General features: G+C 36.8%; 3 protein-coding genes across 13 annotated transcripts in view; 2 read left to right on the forward strand and 1 right to left on the reverse strand.

The window, feature by feature from the left end:
* Positions 1–10,170, forward strand: part of LOC149936492 (choline transporter-like protein 1) — a 29,788-nt gene extending 19,618 nt beyond the window's left edge. For 5 of the 7 annotated variants that reach the window (XM_090153959.1, XM_090153961.1, XM_090153963.1 and 2 more), the window contains exons 4-18: positions 345–487; positions 562–648; positions 1,206–1,293; positions 1,363–1,535; positions 2,480–2,600; positions 2,679–2,726; positions 2,845–2,916; positions 4,194–4,322; positions 5,881–5,987; positions 6,050–6,190; positions 6,673–6,904; positions 7,830–7,877; positions 7,945–8,037; positions 9,510–9,602; positions 9,672–10,168. In XM_090153959.1, the coding sequence (XP_090010085.1) occupies positions 345–487; positions 562–648; positions 1,206–1,293; positions 1,363–1,535; positions 2,480–2,600; positions 2,679–2,726; positions 2,845–2,916; positions 4,194–4,322; positions 5,881–5,987; positions 6,050–6,190; positions 6,673–6,904; positions 7,830–7,877; positions 7,945–8,037; positions 9,510–9,602; positions 9,672–9,746 (1,650 nt within the window). In that variant the 3' untranslated portion in view covers positions 9,747–10,168. Of the gene's footprint in view, positions 1–344; positions 488–561; positions 649–1,205; positions 1,294–1,362; positions 1,536–2,479; positions 2,601–2,678; positions 2,727–2,844; positions 2,917–4,193; positions 4,323–5,880; positions 5,988–6,049; positions 6,191–6,672; positions 6,905–7,829; positions 7,878–7,944; positions 8,038–9,509; positions 9,603–9,671 lie in introns of all 7 variants that reach the window. The other 2 variants (XR_016472249.1, XM_090153964.1) reach the window with 2 other exon arrangements.
* A 2,689-nt stretch (positions 10,171–12,859) lies between these two features.
* aop (ETS variant transcription factor anterior open) lies at positions 12,860–17,639 on the forward strand. Of its 5 annotated transcripts, none has more exons than XM_090181495.1 (7): positions 12,860–13,052; positions 14,440–14,646; positions 14,712–14,819; positions 14,890–15,060; positions 15,127–15,480; positions 15,553–15,802; positions 16,168–17,639. In XM_090181495.1, exons 2-7 carry the CDS (start codon positions 14,499–14,501, stop codon positions 16,400–16,402), a joined length of 1,266 nt encoding a protein of 421 aa, XP_090037621.1. In that variant the 5' UTR covers positions 12,860–13,052; positions 14,440–14,498; the 3' UTR covers positions 16,403–17,639. The 5 variants fall into 5 exon arrangements, with proteins under 5 accessions (XP_090037621.1, XP_090037624.1, XP_090037622.1 ...); XM_090181498.1 differs by lacking the exon at positions 12,860–13,052 and adding an exon at positions 13,556–14,297 and having other exon boundaries at positions 15,133–15,480; XM_090181496.1 differs by lacking the exon at positions 12,860–13,052 and adding an exon at positions 13,558–13,967.
* Positions 17,640–18,079: 440 nt separating this feature from the next.
* Positions 18,080–19,471, reverse strand: mtSSB (mitochondrial single stranded DNA-binding protein). The gene is made up of 6 exons (XM_090181499.1): positions 19,320–19,471; positions 19,190–19,259; positions 18,992–19,111; positions 18,841–18,928; positions 18,682–18,770; positions 18,080–18,211 (listed from the first exon to the last, which is right to left on the reverse strand). Exons 1-6 carry the CDS (start codon positions 19,368–19,370, stop codon positions 18,150–18,152), a joined length of 480 nt encoding a protein of 159 aa, XP_090037625.1. The 5' UTR covers positions 19,371–19,471; the 3' UTR covers positions 18,080–18,149.
* Positions 19,472–20,751: the final 1,280 nt, after the last annotated feature.

Genomic DNA, 20,751 nt, shown 5'->3' on the forward strand with positions numbered 1-20,751 from the left:
CTTCAGTGATTTTTTAGAACGGTCCATTTCGGATTTAAAAGTTAAAAGAATTTTAACGCCATATTTTTCTTGAAATCTTGCCGCTGCCAAGAGAACCTAGTGGTAAGAATTGTCGAACTAAAATTCCAGAAATAAATTTAAGAAATTTCGTGTTACGGGCCTTTATAATAACGTAGGTAAGGGACATACTTATGTTTGTTACGTGAAGCGGTTTTACCTAGAATAGACGCCTTGAAAATAGCTCGCAGACTTTGACCTATGGTGGTGCCTTGGGTATTAGCCAGCTGATTATTATTATTGTCATTATTGAGTTAGTGGAAGTAATTGTCGGTGTTCGTAATTAGGGATACGTCCTGACCATCGCCGCTTTGAAGGGAAACCCGTTTCGTCTTCTGCGGGGCTACGATGACTACGGAAACATCTGCGGGATGGACAATGTCAAACTTCCAGGAGCCGACCTATCTGGACGCAACAAAACGGATTATCCGTAAGTGTTCACTAGCTGTTACGATCCTGGTGCTTAAGACATCTTGACAATACTAGGAATTGTATTTGATTTAGTTACATCTTGTTGGCGTTCACCAGTAAGGCTTCAGAAAATTACAGTAACCGCCAGTGCGTCCAGGAATGTCCTCAACCCGACTTTCAGTAAGTCAATTAGGCTGGCTTTCGCTGGCGCGTAAACTCCACTTAACCCCAAGACTCAATCTTCAGCCTGGTTTCCATACGCCGAGGCCACGTATCTCTGGCCTGTCATGGCGTCCAGCGCGTGATAACCGAAAGCATGGCGCTATCGCTCGATTAATTTCCGAAAAATTAAAGGACCACACTTGTGTTTGAAAAATCTGGGTGAAAATTGTGTAGCTCCTCCTCTTTGTACCACGTGATTCGACATAGCAGATCCGGCCAATCATATTCTGGAAATTTCCCTGCCCCTTTTCCGGATAAGCTAGTGAAATTGAAACGCCGGTGTGGCCAACTAATTAGCAAAACTGCCTTCTGCTAAATGGTGGGTGGTCCAGAAACGAATCTAGGGATGGCTCTGGTATATTCAAAACTGTCGTGCTCTATATGACAGAGATTTACAGTTGGTTGTATCTCCATATACTTTTGGAGAAGCTGGAATGAAATCAGCTTATTAGCGCAATAGGACTTATAATGGTTTTGGTAACCACAATCTAAAATTTGTCAATTTTTTCCTGAAGACCAACGGCGTTGTGGCGATGTATACCCAAAGAACCTCACGTAACTTTGCTACTTCGTTATTTCAACGTCACCAAAAGCTTTTTCGACGTAAGAAGAAAAGAAATCGATTTGCTTTCAAATAATAATTTAAAGTGGTAATTGTAATGTTGGTACCAGGAAATGGGATCCGATATCACGTTGTGCTGGCGAGAGATAGTCTACACGTGTTTGTCGGCGTTCGGTTTGGCGTGCGTTCTCCTCATTTTGTTGCGCTTCTTGGCCGGGGTCATCATCTGGACTGTTTTGTTGGGGATTTTCTTCGCCTGCCTCGCTGGAACGTCTTTCATGTGGTCAGTGATTATTGTTCTCTTAATTTCGGGGCGAATGACCGAGTGGGATTACTGGGACCATCTTAAAGAACCATAAGTATTTAACTGCAAAAGAATAATATTACCCGTAATAATTATTTAATTTATAATAAAGTTTAGAAATTTGAGCTTTTTCAACGCAGTTGCGCTACCAAGTACCAACCGCTACTCGTAAGGAACTAAAGCGCGTGCTAGATCGCGTTTTTACAAATTTACACACAATCAAATATCATGCCCTCGGTAGTCTGCCATGAATTTTTTTGGAGATCGTACTGATCATTTCCGAACTACGTTTTCGGTTGCAATAAGAAATTTTAGTTTATGACTATTGTAATATTTGAATTTCGTACCATTTGATACAGGCGCCATCTAACTCGTTCACTTTTCGCTACCTTATTTCCTTCTAACTCGGAATATTCGTTTTGTCTAAAAATTATTTTAAATTAACGTGTTCGCGTTTCGCTACCTTATTTCCAAAACCAGGTAACTCGAAAATTTTGGTTTGTCTAAATTTAATTTAAAGTAACGTGTTCGCGTTTCTCTACCTTATTACCAAAACCAGCTAACTCTAAAAATTTGTTTTCGATCAAATTCCTCTTGGGTTTATTAAATTAATATACAAGATGATTGATTTGTTCAAATTTAAATTTAATAATTAAAATATATTTCATACATCGGGGGATTGTGTGTACTTAAATGTCCGTGACATATGGTTCTTATCTTCACCTTTCGCTACTTATTGTAATTCTAGAATCACTCGTTATCCATTTTTGGCGCTAGGAGTAGGGGCGCTTTCTAAAAATGGGGGCCACAAATATTTTGACGGGGGTTGCACGAGTTACTTATGTTTTAATTAGAATAATACTTTTACCGGGACCCTGCCTAACTTACAAACGTCTCTAATGTTAATTGGCTTTGTGCAATAGGTACACTTGGCTAATGCTGAAAAATGGTGTGGTCAAAGACGATGGTACTGTTAAAATCGAGAATAAAGATTCTCAGATGAAAGGCTTTTTCGCTGGAGCCATAGCAGGGTCTATTGTTACAGTGCGTTTGCATTTGAATAATACTTAAATTATTCGTAATTTTGTGTCTCGATTAATTTTTCTTCTGTTTCCCTTAAAGCTAATTTATTTTCTAATTGTTGTGGTTATGCGAACCAGAATACAATTGGTACGTACAAAAACTTTATTGTATAACTACACAATTAGTTGAAGGGACAAAATATTTTAGATAAGTCGGCCGATAAAGTCATATATCGCGAACTTACAGAATGAAAATCTACTTTCAGGTTGCAGTTCTATTCCGAGAAGCGGGTAAAGCCGTCGGAGCGATGCCCATGTTGATATTTCAACCCATATGGGTACGGTCATTTTCAACCCTACTATACTCATAAGTGGAGTACCTTAGGTGTGTATTGCCGATTTTGTTCAAAGTCGGGCGTAATGTAGACCTATATGAGATACGAAATTTCCCAAAAGGAGTCGATGCACTACCCTTTCGATTTGCCATGGCAACCGAAAATGTTTTTGACCACTTACAAAAAATCTCCATTTAAATTTTTAAAAAATTTCAAATTTTAATTTAAAAAAAAAATTTTTTTCGTAGGTGAAACCGAGAAAATCCCATACTTTTTAAATGGATATTTTTGGTTTTAAGTGGTCAAAAACATTTTCGGTTGCCATGGCAAATCGAAAGGGTAGTGCAACGTCTCCTTTTGGGAAATTTCGTATGTCATATAAGTCTGCATTACGTCCGACTTTGAACAAAATCGGCAATAAACACCTCGGGTACTCTCCTTGTCAGTTGCAGGTTAAGAAAGGCAAAATATCTAGTATATTTGGCGGAAAGATAGCACGAATTTCCAGTAAATATTTAATGTAAATTATTATTTTTAAGCTTTATTATAACGTATTTTTAGTATTATGCTCCTAAACAATCATCAAATCGCACGTTTAGATACGTCAACGTGGTAATCTCGGCATTACTTGTTCTATACTTACCCTGAATTTTTTTAGATATGCGTCACTTGTCGTATTAAAATTAAATTATTGCAACTGTTTTTAAATCATATCTATGTTAATTGATTAATTATCACTTTGAATTATAACGAAATAGGCAGTATTTTCCAAAATTATAAACCATAAATTCGAAATTGCACTAGGTATTTTTCCTTTCTTAAGGGGGAAGACTACAGTGGCCATTGTCTACTTTCGCGCTATTTCAAGCTGAACTCTTTTAATATTGTATTTTAACTTATAAAATTAATATTTAAGTGTAGAACAGCCTCTTGTTTAGTGACTAAAATAATTTTGACAATTTAAAATTTAAAAGTAATTAAGTTATTACGTACGGACCCCCGGAACTAAACAATTTGGCAAGCGGACAAACTACCCTTTAGTTAGGACCTTATATCTCGTTAACTATTAATTTTAGAATTATCAAAATTATTTTAAGCACTAAAGGAAGGTTCAGCCTAATAAGAAAAATATAATTCAATCATGTAATTGTTAAAACAGAAACGTTCAGCTTGAACGAAAAAGAGGCTTTTACTGTATTCTTCCCCCTTAACCTGCAACTGAGTATACTACCAAAAGTAAATAAAAAATCGGAGTCTCATACTATAGTTTATATTTATAGACATTCATAGTTTTGTCCGCCATATTCGCCGGTTGGGTCATCGGCTACTCTTACATATTGACCGCTCACGACTTCGAAGTGGACAACTCCACGTCGGTGGTCAATTTTAAGCTCTCTCAATTTTATCAGGTAAATATGGCGCTTCTTATTAAAAGCCCTCCATATTGATAATGTTGAAACGAGGGGTTGGTCACTCCGCGAACTCGGTGAACACTGTCGGACCTCTGACTGTGCTAATAAAAAAAAAGGTTATCAGCTAGGCTAATACCCAAGGCACCACCTTAGGCCCAAGTCATCGAGCGACTTATAATGCCTTTAAACAGGTGGCTGGGTTACAATGCGTAGGAGGGTGGTGGCAAGCCCTTCATGCCACGCGAGCCAACAGCTCCCTACCCTCACTATTACCGTTAACCTAGACAAGTTTTTATGGAAAGAGGAACCCGAAGATCTCGGGGGAAAACCCCTTTAACCAGTGGGGAGAGAACTTGCAAACTCAACGCAGAAGGAGTAGTTCCGAGTTTTCACCCAGTGCCACAAGTTGGGATCGAACCCGGCTCCTCTTGCTGCGAGGCGAAAGCGCTATCCACTCAGCCACCCCACTTCAATTAGAGTTCGTGAACTCTTTAAAATCCGTACCTTTAACAGTACTAAGTACGCGAACTCGGTGTACAGGTCATCCGAGAGTGACTTACCCCTCGTGTTGAAACCAGGCACCGGGTCAACAACCTTTGCCCCTTACTTTTTCACGGTTAACTGCACCAGTACAACTCGATGTCACAATTTTAACTTAGTAGTATATATTTTTTTGGTAATTATTAACTTAATTGTTTTTTTTTAATAAATTTATATCTTTTTTTCTTATTGTATTATTGAACAATATATATATATTTTTGTACTATGTTATATTATTATTGTGTTTATATACGAGCCTTATTCTTAAACAGTTGGTATGTTAAATAAATAAATAAATATGGGAAAGGGAATTGTGGGTATTAAAATCGCGTACGGTTAATATAGAGCAACCTAGCAGCCAACGCGAGAAGCTCACCTATTTGCTGTATTTACGTCTACTGAGCAGATTCTTTGTATTTTAAAATGGCGAATCAAATACTTATAGGAATCCATATCTCTACTTGGAATGCTTATCGCATTAGATTTTCGTCTCGATGTGGCTGACGGTTTTTTTTGACGTCACTATGTTAACTTAACAAACAACTACGTGAGAGGAGAGCGCGCGCAAAGGGGCCAATAGGCGGGGCCAAAGCCGTCAGAGTGATCTTACCATACGCGATACGCTAGGATAAGCATTCCAAGTAGAGGTATGGATACCTACTACTTAGCATACGAAAATCCAGCAGCTAATGAAATTTTCGCGTTGTCCGCTATGTGGCTCTGAAAAATCTAATTGAATATTAAGACACAAGCGACATCTATCTCAAAAAATATATTATTCAACCTATCTATAATCAACGGCGCGGTAGTGTGGTAGTGTTGCATTTAAAATGCAATGTAAGATGAATATCAATTAGTACAAATAAAAAAAAACCTAGGCGTCAATTCACGATGTTAATTTAGGCAGTCAGTGGGCCAGACGGTGGGCAATATCCGATTAATGATTTTATCGGTACACACAGGGAGGATTGTTTGAATTGAAATGTCCGTGAAAACGTGTTATCGCTACTTTCAGGGTATTCAGTGGTATCACCTTTTCGCCTTATTGTGGATCACACAGTTCGTCATCGCGTGCCAACATATCATCATTGCCGGGGCCGTCGCGTCTTGGTTCTTCACGAGGTACCCCAACTACGATTAACCAGTTACCACGAACTTTGCTAAAACTTATCATATCTAATCAGAAACAAGGAAGACTTGGAGTATCCAATCACGAGGTCGACGTATTATTTAATTCGCTACCACTTGGGTTCAGTGGCGCTGGGTTCGCTTCTCATAGCTCTGGTCAAGTTCGTACGCGCTCTTTTCAAGTGGCTCGAAAGACAGTACGTAAATACATAAGTTTACATTTATATGTCAAAAGTGAATCACTATGTAAAGAACGCTTTGGAAGTCATGTTCCCTTTAATAAGCCTTTTTTAAGGATATTTCTTTCTTATTTTAATTTGCCACCGAAAGCTAACGCTACGCCCTCTTTTGGTTTCCTTCTAAAATGAGATAGCATATTAGCGTTTAGAAACTAGTAAGGATTTTTTATGGTATGACGCGTTTTAAAGAGTTATGATGGATGAAATAGTCTAATAGCTTATGGGGACCTTATGATAGGCTTATGATAGAACCTATAAAAGGTTAATATTAGCTTTTTTCTTCTAATTTGACAATACTAGACACTAAATCATATGCGCGACGTCGGAAGAGCTTAGTACCGCAGCACCACCTAGACTCGTTTCGGCCGCGAATTGTTATCAAAGTGAAAAGTGATTTATCGAAATGACTTCATAGTAATTAATTTTGAAATGGTTCGCAGGCTGAATCGCTATCACGAGTCGTGTTCCATGTTGCTCAAATGTTGCCAGTGTTGCCTTTGGTGCTTCGAAAAGTTCCTAGTCTATTTGAACCGAAACGCCTTCATCGAGATCGCCATTTACGGCTACTCGTTCTGCAAGGGAGCCCAGGAAGCCCTCCACATTTTGACCAACAACGTACTTCGCGTGGCCGCCATCAGTTCCGTCGGAGATTTCGTACTCTTGCTTGGAAAGGTCAGTTTTACACGAGTAAAGGCCTTTTCACACGAGTCAACTTTTTGACAACTAGATGAGTCAACTTGAGTTTAGTCAACTAGTTGGCTCGTGTGAATAAAAGTTCGATGAGTTGATCCACCAAAAACGTACGCGAGAAAAAAATGGATCAATGATCCATTTTGGCTGACTCAGCATTTTTATTTGAAAAGTTGGCTCGTGTGAAAAGGTCTTTATAGTTCAACAATTTAGCCTTTTCTCTGTTTGGCGACGCTACTTTATTAAATTCCCTCTTTAGATGGCTATACTTAATATAACAAGGTGGTATTTTTACAGGGGTAAAGCCATTTAAGCCAGATGGCGCCAACAGTTTGAAACGAAGATATTTTAAATTTTTTCCGGACTTGATCTTTTATTTGTAGGCTTTGTGCCTAATTTAAATTTCGGTCAGAAGTATCGCCGCCTACCGGTCGAGTTTTAAATCGAATTTATGAAAGCTGAACGCTTCAGCTCAGGGGGGGGGGGGGGGGGGCGATTCTGTAAAAAATCGAATGGGAATTCGATCTCGATACCCTATACCATGTCGAGATCGACTTCGACAATTTGCATTGATTTATGCTTATTCGAAATCTTTACCGAATACCATTCGTCGAGATCTCGAAGTTCGAAATGTAGTTTTCGATCGAAAATTGGATTTCGAATATTTACAGAATAGGCCCCCAGAAGGATTTAAATCCAAAAGTGGTCTGACAAAATCATGGCTTAAAATAATGTTAGAACTTGTTGTTTTCGATTTCTTCCAAAAAGTTTAAGTTAACGCCATCTAGTTAAAATAAAAACAATTAAAATTGAACCTCTAAGGGCTTCCTTCTGAATGTTTGTTTCCCTGTAAGCAATTTTCGAATCTATACCAATTATAAGATCTATAGAACATTGTTTTTCATAGGTTGGCGTGGCGGTCGCAACTGGATTTGTAGGGTATCAGTTCGTCAAAGTAATGTGTCTCAATATTCATTTCCTACGCGTAACGACTGAAAATCAACTAATTTTTGTCCTTGCAGGATAAAGAAGGGTTAAATTACATCTGGGTTCCAATCACGATAGCTTGCGTCTTCGCTTTGCTCATTTCGCACTGTTTTATGGCCGTTTATGAGGTTTGTGTATGCGTTGAAAAATAATAAGACTGCACGCGTCAAAAACAGATCTACTAACGTAGCGCCACCTTGAGAGATAATGTAGATAATGTTCCAAACGTTAAGTTACTGCAGAGAACGGACCAGTCTACCTTCTAAATTCTCTATTTCCCCAATCGTATCGTGCCATATAGTACCAGCGAAAATGTCTGTAATTAGTTACCGAAAAGTTCAATTTAACTATTAATTTAGTTCGCGCAACTTTAGTTGAATTTAATTTAATTTAAAATAGGTGTTAAATTCTCAATTATCCTCTTACCAAGAAATAATATTTGAAGATAGGTCTCCGCCAGATGGCGCTACTATTTCCATTTTATTGAGATTTTCAACGGGTCGACTCGTACGTTCTTTGTAACCTAAATAATATCTTGATGCGATATTTTATTTGTCCATCGTGGATGGGTTTTGCTCGATTTTATAATATTTAAAGCTCATTAACACGAGTAGAGCATAGCGCCGATTTGATTTGGGTCGGCCGTAGCATTCGCGATAATCAAACAGGGATTTTTTTTGGCGGCGGGATTCGGGAACAGGCAAACGTTTATCCCCCCTTTTGAAAATTAAAAAAAATTCCTAAAGGTTTTTGAAGGAATAAAATAAAGTTACGTAGAAAATCTAAAAAAAATTCGGTGATGGAACCCAAATTTATCGGCGGCGCGCCGAAAAGTAAATGACTTGGCGGCGGCGGTTTGGCGCCAGAGAAAATATCGGCGACGGCGGCATTGGATCGGCGGCGCTAGGCTCTAAACACGAGCCAATAATTTTGAAAAGGCCCGGTTAAACATATAATTCAGTACTGTTCTCAAAACCAAACAATTTTGTAGTTTTGCAACCTTACGCTATATGGAGATTTTATGTCGTCGTCAGCCGGAAGAGTATTAGAGCATTGTCATGTTTGAAGGTTCTTTAAAACTGAAAAACGTTCTGGTTTTCGAAAACTGCATTGGCAAAGAAAGAGAGCCAAAAATGTTGGATCTTGTTAATAAGACTTTTTTCAATCCATGATTCTAAATAGTAACAAAAATTAACTCCGAAAGATTAGTAGAAATACCGAGGGGTCCGATATTTCCAATTTTTCGTACGGGATTTTGAATCTCAAAGTGATTTCAGAAATCAGAAACTGGTTTTGAGATTTCAGAGCGCAATCTTCGCGTTCATTATTTTCTGTTTTTTTAGTCTGATTTCGAGATTTTGGAACTGATTTTCGGCCAGATTTCAAGATTAAGATTTCTAATATAATTTTTTCACTAGAGTGTACTGGATTTGTACAAATATTGGACCCCTCGAAAAATACATCAAATATCTATTTTTGACCTACTAGCCCCTGTAGACGTGTTATACTAGCAAGGTACCGGTGCTCGTAGGAAAAACTCCTTTTTTGGTGCGGCGCTTGAATCGCGGTAAATTTGAATATGTTTAATTATATTTTTAAGATGGCTATCGATACGTTATTTCTATGCTTTTGCGAGGACTGCCAACGAAATGACGGCGTACAAAATCCTTATTACATGAGCAAGGGACTTATGGTACGTCTCGCGTTTTTTCTCTTACTTCAAATTAAAAGTAATTCTTTCTTATTACGTGGAAACGATTAGAATTTCATTTCGAAAAGCAAAAAAGTGATGGGACCAAAAACCAGGAGAAGAGGAAAGAAAATTGAAAACGCGTGAGCTGCATCGCCGAGACGGGCTTAACTTTTTTCGAAAGGAGAAGTCTTAGTGACAGGGTGTGTAAAAGCTTATATTTGAATGCCTGAAATGGCTTCTTTTAGAACAAAAATATTTGTTTCGGAAGATACGCAAAGGCCTATTTTTGAACGCCTGAAATGGTTTATTTTAGATCAAAATGCCTCTCACAGATTTAGGCCAGTAAATTAATATAATTAAAATATTGTATTGAATTATTTAATCAAGTTATTATTCTAAATTTTTATTTTCTGTACGAAATTCGAAAAGTTGCCAGAAGTAGTATACTTCTGATGGTGGGTTAGTGATTGTAATATTAAAAAAAAATTAATTTTTTATACCTGTTAAATTTCGATTGTAAATAGTGTACAGAAACGTTAAATACCATTACTGATATACGTATTTTATGAATCTTAACAAATAAAATGAACAAATTTTGTATTTTAAATTTTGAATTTTTTTAATTTAGACTTACCACGAATGCATTTAATAGTTCTGTTTATAAAGTAACGTGGCGTTCTTGTTTAAATGTGGCTCTTACGTCAAGGTCTCTTACTTTTACAAGTCTACGAGCGCGCGCTAGAGTCGCCAGAGGAATATAGCTTTTTCTAGCGCTCGTGCGAAGAATATACTACTAAAGCTTAGTCTTTAGAGAAACACACGCATTTTAACAAGCTAGGCAAGACCACTTTTTATTTTATAAAATCAACTATTAGGTTCTTGAAATGATTTTAGATAAAAGGGGGCGTTGCACAACATTAGGGGACTGAATCTGCCTTTGGGTTTGTATAAGCACGGCCAACTTTGATCACGCACTGTTCAATCTATAGCGGCCAACCCGAGGGCCAACCCATTCGTTGAAGTTTCTATGTTAACCTACGAGCAAAAGATATCTGTATGAGTTGTGCGCCCCTACCTGAATATTTGTTTAGAATAGTTTTTTTTTTATACAGACCAAAGGCGGGGAATTCAAACTTATTCATATTAAAATTGTATTATGGTCATTTTTACGCATCTACCTTGGACAAAACTTGTAAATATTAATAAAGTAACATGTATTATTACCATTTAATTGTCGCTGTGATATTTTAAATTAAGTGTAGAAGACGCGTTAATAACACCTGTTTTGCATTGAAGCCCAATATAAAAAACTGTATGAGTTCAGCGCCACGCTCGTTATAGCGGGAAAATCCTTGCTCACGGAATTTCGGCGAATGGGTTGGCCGCTATAGCGCGAACAGCACCCCCTTTTATCTAAAATCATTTCAAGAACTTCATTGTACTGAATGATAATGATTATCTTGAGCTGACATTTTTCCTAAAAAATGATTCCCGCGTATCGTCTCAGGAGTAATTATGTATTTATATCAAAATGGATCTATTTATATATAGCATATGTAACATAATATATACAGGGTGTTTCAAAAGGTTATGCAAAAAATTTAAGGAGTTGTAGGGGGTGAGTTGAGAAGTATGCCTGTTTTTTCCCATTTTCCTACGATGAGTGAAAAGAGCGCCAGAGAGCTTCAAAGTGTGGTCTACTAGCCCCTGGTAGTAGACTGCAACAAGCGCAAAACCAAGCAGCGGGGAAACGCGAACATTAAGGTTTGGGTTCGTGTGATAGGTAAAAAAGGACTTTGTAAACAAATCGAGGTAACCAGCGTAAAAAAGTAAACTTAAACAGTATTTAAAGTCCCTGGTGCTTAGTTTTGCGCTTGTTGCAGCCTACTTCCTGGGGCTAGTAGACCACACTTTGAAGCTCTCTGGCGCTCTTTTCACTCATCGTAGGAAAATGGGACAAAAACAGGCATACTTCTCAACTCACGCCCTACAACTCCTTCATTTTTTTGCATAACCTTTCGAAGCACCCTGTAGAGATAATGTTTATATTCAGTCAATTTTTACCTTCGCTCCCGTTCCAGCTCTAGGACCAGAACCTGGCTCCTCCCCTTAAAAGTCAATCAATTCCGGGCGGCGCATCATTGACTCCTTAAACCATTCGCGTGAGTGACGTGTTAAAATAGGACCGCCTCCTATTACATTTCCTCCCCCCTTTTGTACATTCCACGGGTCCATGATGCGTGCCGACTGTCGGAATATAAACATTATCTCTATATATAATATAAATATATCCAATCTTGTTTACCGGCGTGGGTTTAAATCGAGTCCGAAGACGTCAGATTTATGGAACCAATGAGATAGCGGGTCGATTTGATTGATGTTTACGGGGATGAGAATACTGGCAGACCGTGAGGTGGATTGGGGAAAAGCTTCAAATTATCTCAACATAGCCAATCTCCATAAATATAAATTAATAAATTCTAAATGAAACATTTTATCGAATGACATTTCTAAAAGCAGTGCCAACCCGTGTAGTTACATTTTTCAAGCGAATACCATCAGCAATAATCGGTACAGTTTTTTTTAAAGGATTTTAACATGTGGTGAATAATGGTAAATTAAGGAAAAAGTGAGTCTGATTTGTTTTTGTAATGTTATTTACCATGAATTTAAATATTACAAAAAAAAATATTTTTATTATACTGTATAGCTTAAGAAAATCTTATATACTTCTGCTCTTGGTAAACATATTTAAGCAAAAGTGAGTCTGATTTGTTTTTGTAATGTTATTTACCATGAATTTAAATATTACAAAAAAAATATTTTTATTATACTGTATAGCTTAAGAAAATCTTATATACTTCTGCTCTTGGTAAACATATTTAAGCTAGATGCCGCAGAAGTTCGGGTCCTATACCAGTGTCAAATCAACTTTTAATTTATCCAAATGCTGGTAAAATTGTTTTTTTTTTTTACTTCTGGTGAACTGTAATCCGAATGTTTGTTCAATTTGGCCATGATTTGGTAAATGTACATCGATTTCGTGTAGAAATATACAGTCTATAGGTAGAGAACGTTCGGTTTTGAGATAAGAATTACAATAATTTCTTTAATTTCAACGCGTAATTTGAACGAAACGAAAAGTGTGGTAATAAGGTCTGAAGCAGGAAACTATGACGGCGTAAAAGGTCCAAAGTGACATACATCTATACAAAAAAAGAGAAACAAAAAAAAGCTGTAAGAGGAAGTAAAATGTTAAATGTTCTGATTGGCCGCGTCACTTTTCGGACGCGAGAGTGGTTTGATGCCATAGATCCGCGCTCGGTAGTAGTTTTCTACGAAAGGGAAATTAAAGGTTTTTTGCGAGAAGCTTAATCGACGAGATGTAGAATTTCCGAAGGTATATTGTTCAGAAACGACAAGAATTTGGGACCGTATACTAGTCTGTCCGTAAGTTTGTTTTTATTGGTATTTTCGCCAAACAAGTTAGTTAACCGGTACCCGAAGAAACCGGACGAACTATGTAGGCTATGAGGTAATCGAGGTGATCGAGTAAGTTTTATGGTCATTACGTAACTTCCTGTAATTGTTTAAAGAAATGGGTGTCAGCCGCAAAATTCCCGCGTACTAACTTTAATTCATTCGGTTGTTTTTATTTCCATTTGATTTAGCAGTATCTCGATTAGATTTGTTATAAGGCGAAATATTTTTCTTTTTACGCGATAGACGGCGACAACGCCAATTTTTCTGTCTTGCCGTTTTGCGTCTCCCCACCAAAAAGAAACAAGCACCGCTCTTGACCTTGATAAAATATATTTTTTGCGTTACATCCTCTTATGGTAGACGATATCACCAGGTTACGAAGGGGACCTTCTTTCGAGGAAAAGTTGACTTTCCTTTCGCCGGAAAATTATTTCCCCTCGCGATCGGAAACTTTTTATAAGAAAGCGGTAACGCCTTCTGCACCCCGTTTTGAGCCCCCGCCGCGCCGAAAACAAGTCGTCGCTATCTACGCGACAATCAGCGAGCGAAGAAACGCCCATTCTAACATAAACTTTCTCTTTTAATTATAAAGTTTAGAACATTCAGTCAAAGCGCGGTACACTTTATAATAATATAAGGGCACTTCGATTCTATTAATCTGATTTAAACGTACTAAAGACTTTACGTTTTTGTCCCACATACTCGCGAAACTAGAAACGGATGTAGTTTTTTCGTTGTTTTTCCTTCTACAGCGGATATGGATACAATGTCTATTTCCGGTTTTTAACGTTTAGTAGTTTTGGAGCAGTCACTACCTCGAGGCTTTTACCGCTCTTACGGTGACATAATACAACACCGTTCGCTATCGGTAGGTTTCCGCAGGTACGAGGGAAATTAAAATAAGTCGGACAACAACTTTGACTGGTTTTTTAGTGGTTAGCTGGTGTCGCTGCGCATCGTGGGCCCCCATCTCTCGAAAGACGATGGCTCTGTTCTTCTTTCCCCCTTCTTATTTGCCAGGACTTTGCCAGTTTTCCTTTTAATAGCTCGCGGCAAGGTTACGAAATACGAAAGATATTTAACGGAATAGAATGGTGAAGGGGGGAAAGCAACTTCCTGTCGAAGATATAAAGAAGTTTAAAATGAATTTTCCTTGAGGGAACAGTTTTCCCAATTAATCTCCTCTTTTACCACTACTGTAAAAATGCAAAGGTACGCTTCTCTCTAAAACCCCTACAATATTCTTCATCATTTTAGTACCATTTATCCTTTAGTGGTATTAAATTTTGATTTCTGTTCTTCAGCGGTAATTGATTTCACTCTTTAGTTTATACGGTGATTTTGGTTTTAGCAGAGATTGCCACAACGTTATCTGTCATTTTATTTCCAATGGTTTGATGTGCTGACTGACAAATGATGGAGTTGGATCATCCAGGTTCCACGGTCTTAAATCCTTGGCGGGGCTTTCCAGCTATGTACCCACTCACGACAAACACAGGCTGTGATATGGCAGATTTAGCCAATGTTGATAATCAACAAAACCTCATACCACAAACCCTACGTAAGTGTTGACTCTTGAAAGATGGGTGTAATTCAGAATTTACTAATAAAATTTTAATTATACAGCCTCAGATCCTCGTAAATGGTGCCACCCCCAAGTTTGTACTTGGCTTGACTGGTGCGTTCAACAGTTTTCACTACCTCCAATAGAATTAGAGAATTTTCATATGAATGGTTGGTATCTCTTTGGTTTGCTTTCATTTTCGAATTTTCCAATTAAAACAAAGGCATATACTTTTAATAGGTAAAGCCCTGTGCCTATTAACAAAATCAGACTTCAAAGACAGAGTGCCACGAGTTGGAGATGTTCTATACAATACCCTCCATATTTTACTCCACAAATCAGTGCCTAACATTGCTCCTAATGTCTCAAACATCTTATTAGGCCAAGCAGCAGCGGCGGCCAATGAAAAAAGTATAACGAAATAAATCTTCATCTTTATCACGAAAATATATTATAATTTTTTTTAATCTATTCAAGATGCAGCAGCCTTCAATCGTTACTGGCCACGGTCTGTCAGCAGTGATTTTCATAGCATTGGTTACGTCTTACAAGACAATGGTTGTAATTTGAGCAATGCCTCCGCCTCGCCACAGTCAGGAGGCGACGTTGATAGCACAGTGATACTGAGTCCAGCTCCAAGCACTGAAGGTCAAGCTCTTGACTCAAAAGATAGATCTCGAGCTTCCTCCGATCATCCTGTAATGCATTCTGACGAAGAGGACGATACGAGTGTCCAAAAAGAGCACAGCCTTTTACCAATCAATCATGGACAAACCAAGAATGTCATAAACTCTAATAATAGTCCTGGAAGTGATGTTCCTCAAGAAAAGAGTTAGTTGGAATGCTTTCCTTAGATCATTTCACATTTTCAGGTGAAATTATATTTTTTCTTCTAATTTTCAGGTGTCAGACTGTTATGGGACTTCCTTCAGCAATTGTTGAATGATGTTGGCCAAAAATACAAGAGCTGCATCGCGTGGAAGGATAAAGCAAAGGGAATTTTCAAAATTGTAGATCCTCACCAATTGGCCTATTTGTGGGGGATGCAAAAGAACCACTTGAACATGAACTTTGACAAAATGTCCCGCGCTTTGAGGTACTACTATAGGGTAAAAATTCTTCAGAAAGAACCTGGAGAAAGACATTGTTACAGGTAAAATATTGAATTTTGTACAAAGTTGGATAATTTAAATCCATTTGATTAATTGATTTCTTTTTCAAAAAATCGTTGTGTTAAATCAAATAATATTTTTCTATGGCGAATATTATAGTTAATCTAAAAAACCAAATGAGAAATATCAATTAAATTTAATTAAGATTTATGGATTCTCTACAATTTTAGTTTACCTCTTTAAGCTAATTATTGAAACAATAGAAAAATGTTAATTTAAAAGGAAAAGACTAGATATTTACAAGTGCACAAGATATTATGCCCTTTTAATATCGTTGTCTTCTCCTTTTAAATTATAATTTTAAGGAAAAATCATTTTTGTAATATTTATAAATTTTTTTTATAAGGTTTCTGAGACATCCAAGTGAACTTCGTAACTGTAAACAACGGAGTTTATTAGGAAAATTAAACAATGCTAATAACAACAATATTAGCAACGGCAAAAATTTTAGTGGCCACAGCATCAACAACAACAACAATAATAATAGTAAAAAAATGGATGATGGAATTAGCAATGAGACTGATGGTGTGGTGTTAGATATGAGTATTAAAGACGAATGTTGGACTTGCGAAGGAGAGTAAAGTTTCCTTGTTATAGGCTCACTTCTTAATAAAAAGAAAACAGAATTGGAGAGAAAAGACAACGGTGAAAAATGCTAGGTAGTCGATCGAACAACGTTGTGATATTTGTTTTCCACAATTTACATTGTTCATTCATTTGAAAGGAGATTTAAGTAATTTCAAGAGGGGAAAAAGTTATACAGGTGCGCTACTGGTATAAAAAAACTGGTATTTTTAAAAGTCATTCCATCATTGTCAAAGTTAAAAAAGAGACCTCCTGAGAGACTTAATTTTTTAAAAAATGTTGATGGGTGCTAGAAATATATCTTCGTCAAATGTTCTACTTTAAAAAAAAATTAACAATTATCGTTTAAAATTTTAGCCTTCGCGTATTTTTTAGTTCTTCAATTTTTCGGTTTACTGAAATAATGTAAATTTTCACATATGTCCCCCTAATGTTTAGTTATTGTTGTTATCTGTGATGAAAAATTACGCTTATCTGTGAAAAATTATTTACCGAATGAGAGAGGTCTACATTGTTGTGCAATTGTTAAAACAAATATTTTATGATTTATATTAATTTTTAGGTGTAGGTTGTAATAGTTCTTTTACCTGATATATTATGTTTTATGGTTTATCTTTTTTTTAATGAATAGGGAGTGCTTGAAATTCATCTTACATAACCATTTTTTTTACATTCCAAAATGATATGGAGTTATATTTTCCTACGTTATATTGCTCATTTTCGTATCATCTTATAATGATAAAATATACGAGCTCGTTTTAGTTCATAAAAATATCTACTTATTTTTGACAGTTCGATTTTAGGGACTGATTTAGTATACGCGTTACTCGCAACCCTAAAAATATTTCACGTGTATTTATATAATTTTGTTTCAATCATGCTAATCGTAAGGTGATGGCATTTTATTCGTTATTACTAGCTATATTGAATCTAATATTTTTTGCCCTATAATTAGTTATATATTTTGCATGTGCAATTTTACTTTTGTCTTTGCGGACAAGTATTGTAAAATATTAATTAGTTAGCTATTGCAAGAAAAATAATTAATTTTTAGTAAAGCCAAACTCCAGCCATTTGAATTGAAAATTGGTGCAGCTATTCAAACAATCTTATTTTGGATATCCACAAATGTTTAGCATCAAAAACCATTATTTTAGTCTTTCAAAAAAATTATAGTTTGAAGGAGGAGGAAATCTTCCTTGGTTTGAAATAAAAAGTTGTTACTGTTGCTTAGACCTTATCTTAAATCAACATATTTTATACTTTTTGCACTTGATAAAATTTCATCATTGTATTAAGAAAAAATTCAAAGTGCAATTCTGCTAGGGTTAAGAAAAAACTTGTTCAAGTTTATTGTTAATTATAAAAGGTCAATAGGTTGTGAAAACCTCGCCCCATTGAGGTTCTTTTAAGGTGTTTATATAAAAAGGGGCACTACACTACACTAGCGGACTATATTGCCTTTGATTTTTTATTCCGCTCAACTCAATAAATAAAAAAATTGGGAGCGTACTGTTTTGTGCAGAACATGAATACAAAGGCAGATTTGATACTTTTAATGTACTGCAGCATCCCTTTTACAAGAACCTACCCCTGTCATGAAAAAATATTTTTCACAAAATAAATTGTCATTTAGGCATTTTGTAACCAGCCTGTATTTTGTTGTTAAAAGAATAAGTAAAAACACCTGTTGATTCAATTTTGAACTTTTATTTACGTTTGCATTAAAAAAAAACTTAAAAACTAATTTGTGTCGCCTAAAGGATCAGATGGTTTTAAATTAGTTCCGATAAAGACTACATCCTCTGAAAGGTAAAATTTTCATTTATTTTTTACTATACATATTAGAATTAGTATGCTCATTATTTCTTAGAAATATCCATCTTCCTATATTACTAGTGTTATTTTCTTGGAAAATGTACCAATATGGACTTCTGTTTCTTTTTCATAAAACTTAAAAGTGGATTACATTTTACATTATAAGGGACAATAATACAAGGGATTACTAGGCCCATGGACGCCGCACTCCTGAGGGGTGCCGTTTCGCCTTTAGATTTTTTATAATTTAATTGTAAAGTATTCAATAAAGACCCGGCTATATGAAAAAGGGCGCCTGATATTATTAGCCCAGGGGCGCCTGAAAGGTAAAGATGGGCCTGGGTTCAATTGTTGTTGTTTTTAGCTGTATGGTTTTATTTCTGTAGAAAAGATGGATACCTCTTTTGTAAGAGATATTATGAACTTCTAACATTAACTTCTTAACAAAATAATGTACCTGCTACAATTGTGGTTGTAATGTGACTTATTCCTTTGATATCTGTAATTTCACCGTACATAATTCTACCTTCAATATAAACTCGATTCCTTTTAAGAGTATTAATTAGGTTAATTGACATTTAAAGGTTTAAATTCACAACTATACAAATTAAATTACCCTTTCTTTAAGAATTGGTAAACAATATTTCTAAGAAATGGTTTAAATACGCTAATCCTATGCCAGTCTGTCTTTTCTTTAATGTCACCTAAAAATGAGCGGAGTTTATAAGGATTTAAGTATTAACTGCATTATAGAACGTCAATCTAACCATCATCTTGCTTATAGTTCATATTTGTCGCCAGTGTGAATATCACAACTGGACTGTTTTCCGTGCCTCTTAATTGAGGATCAATACCAACTCTACCCAGTAATGTTACGCGATTCACACCTAGAAATAAAATGTCATTTTATAGTATAAAATTTATACCAAGTTTTTATAAGCAATTGGCCATTAAGATGTTATTACACTTTTCAATGGAATTTAATCTCTTTTCAGACATTTGTCTGTGCAGAATTGGCATGACTATATTTGATATCTAAAGAGTTGAAAATTGGTATTAACAATCATTCCAAAAGAGAGCGTTAGCATTGTTTACCTTCATATAACGTTGTGAAAATGGCAGTAATCGTTTAACAAAACTTAACATTTTAAAGTTTTTAGCTTTAGAATAATCTGTGTAAAAACCAATCTTTTGAAAATAGTTAGTGTGCCAAATTGTGCGGAACCCGTGGCGCTATCTATAGGCCCCGTCCGTACTACGTTGGGTTTGTTTTTTTTTGTTTTTTTTCAAATCATAGACAGTATATATCATCTAGGAGCAACAAACACAAGGAGAACGCAGCTAGCCTTTAAACACGCTAACGAAGGGTTGTGTACGAATTTCATTGGACGAGCGTCACGAGCCTTTACGCTGAACGTTTTACGGGTGGGGGTGAAGACAATTTCCGAATTTTCCCCTTCCGACGGCAGCAGGAGCTAAAGCGTCTAGCCAATGAAAAATGTACTTAAGAAAATACACGACTTTTGACGGGTTGCGTTCTCCTTGTGTGGGGTGTTGTGTTTGTTGCTCCTCGATATAGAGATAGAAAAGAAATAGAGGGAAGATTACCGCGTTAAGGAACCCCGGTTTTTGACCGGGAAAATTCAACCCCCCCTCGCGCATGTATGAAAGCGGAGATGGGCGGAATTTGCAACGCCATCTATCCTTCTTTTGTTTCATCAAATGACAGTTGATTTTCAAAAAGGCATAATGTATTTCATTTCACCGCGCATCGATGGCGCCACGTAATCTGCCCATCTGATGGCTTCCTAAATTGGCGAAAAGGGGGTCGGCACTCGCACCTCGGAGAGATAAAAACTGTCAAAACAAACGTCGAGTGTAACCAAAGATAATTTAAACTCGTACCCTAGATTCGAAATCACTCTCTCCACCACTTCCCGCCGGAACTCAGAAAAATTCGCTCCATGGTTTGCGCCTTACCGCAACCGATGGAGCCCGATTTTTCTGAGGTCACGTAACAAAAACGTCAATGGGAAAGCTCCCAGTATTCGAATCTAGGGTACGAGTTTAAATTATCTTTGGTGTAACTACGCCGCCATTTTAACAATCTACGATCAGAGACTACTCAATAATCGGTCAGAGCCCTCTGAACCTATTAGGCCCGCACAAACACTCCATTGTCCCCCGATGTGTTTCCCCCTTTTCACCGCTTGGCGTAAATAGGAATATGGTCAATTGCGCGCTGTGTGAAGCCAAGCTGAAGCATAGAAATCTTATAAAAGGAGTATAAGATTTCTATGGTGTGAAGGTCCCCCGCTATATACACCAAAATTTGTATCCTTTATTTCGACCCCCCCCACACTTTTCAAAAAACTAACTAGAGTGACGAAACGTAACAGTTGGAGAACTTCTTAGTTCAAAATTATTCGCTCGCTTTGGGAGAGTACACCTTTTACCCTAAACTACCATTACCCCTGTCTATGGTCCGTCAGAATTAATGGGCACACCCTATGGTAGTGGAGCGAAA

Source organism: Leiobunum rupestre, chromosome 7 (genome assembly GCF_980474605.1).
Source record: "Leiobunum rupestre chromosome 7, qqLeiRupe1.1.hap1, whole genome shotgun sequence".
Lineage (NCBI taxonomy): Eukaryota > Metazoa > Arthropoda > Arachnida > Opiliones > Sclerosomatidae > Leiobunum > Leiobunum rupestre.

Coding starts and splice junctions, on each gene's coding strand:
- aop (XM_090181495.1), top strand. CDS start 14,499: ATGATGGAGTTGGATCATCCAGGTTCCACGGTCTTAAATCCTTGGCGG. Junction 14,820..14,889: donor AGAGAATTTTCATATGAATG/GTTGGTATCTCT, acceptor TACTTTTAATAG/GTAAAGCCCTGTGCCTATTA. Junction 15,481..15,552: donor TGATGTTCCTCAAGAAAAGA/GTTAGTTGGAAT, acceptor TCTAATTTTCAG/GTGTCAGACTGTTATGGGAC.
- mtSSB (XM_090181499.1), bottom strand. CDS start 19,370: ATGTTAAGTTTTGTTAAACGATTACTGCCATTTTCACAACGTTATATG. Junction 19,112..19,189: donor ATTAAATTCCATTGAAAAGT/GTAATAACATCT, acceptor TTTTATTTCTAG/GTGTGAATCGCGTAACATTA. Junction 18,771..18,840: donor TACCAATTCTTAAAGAAAGG/GTAATTTAATTT, acceptor TACTCTTAAAAG/GAATCGAGTTTATATTGAAG.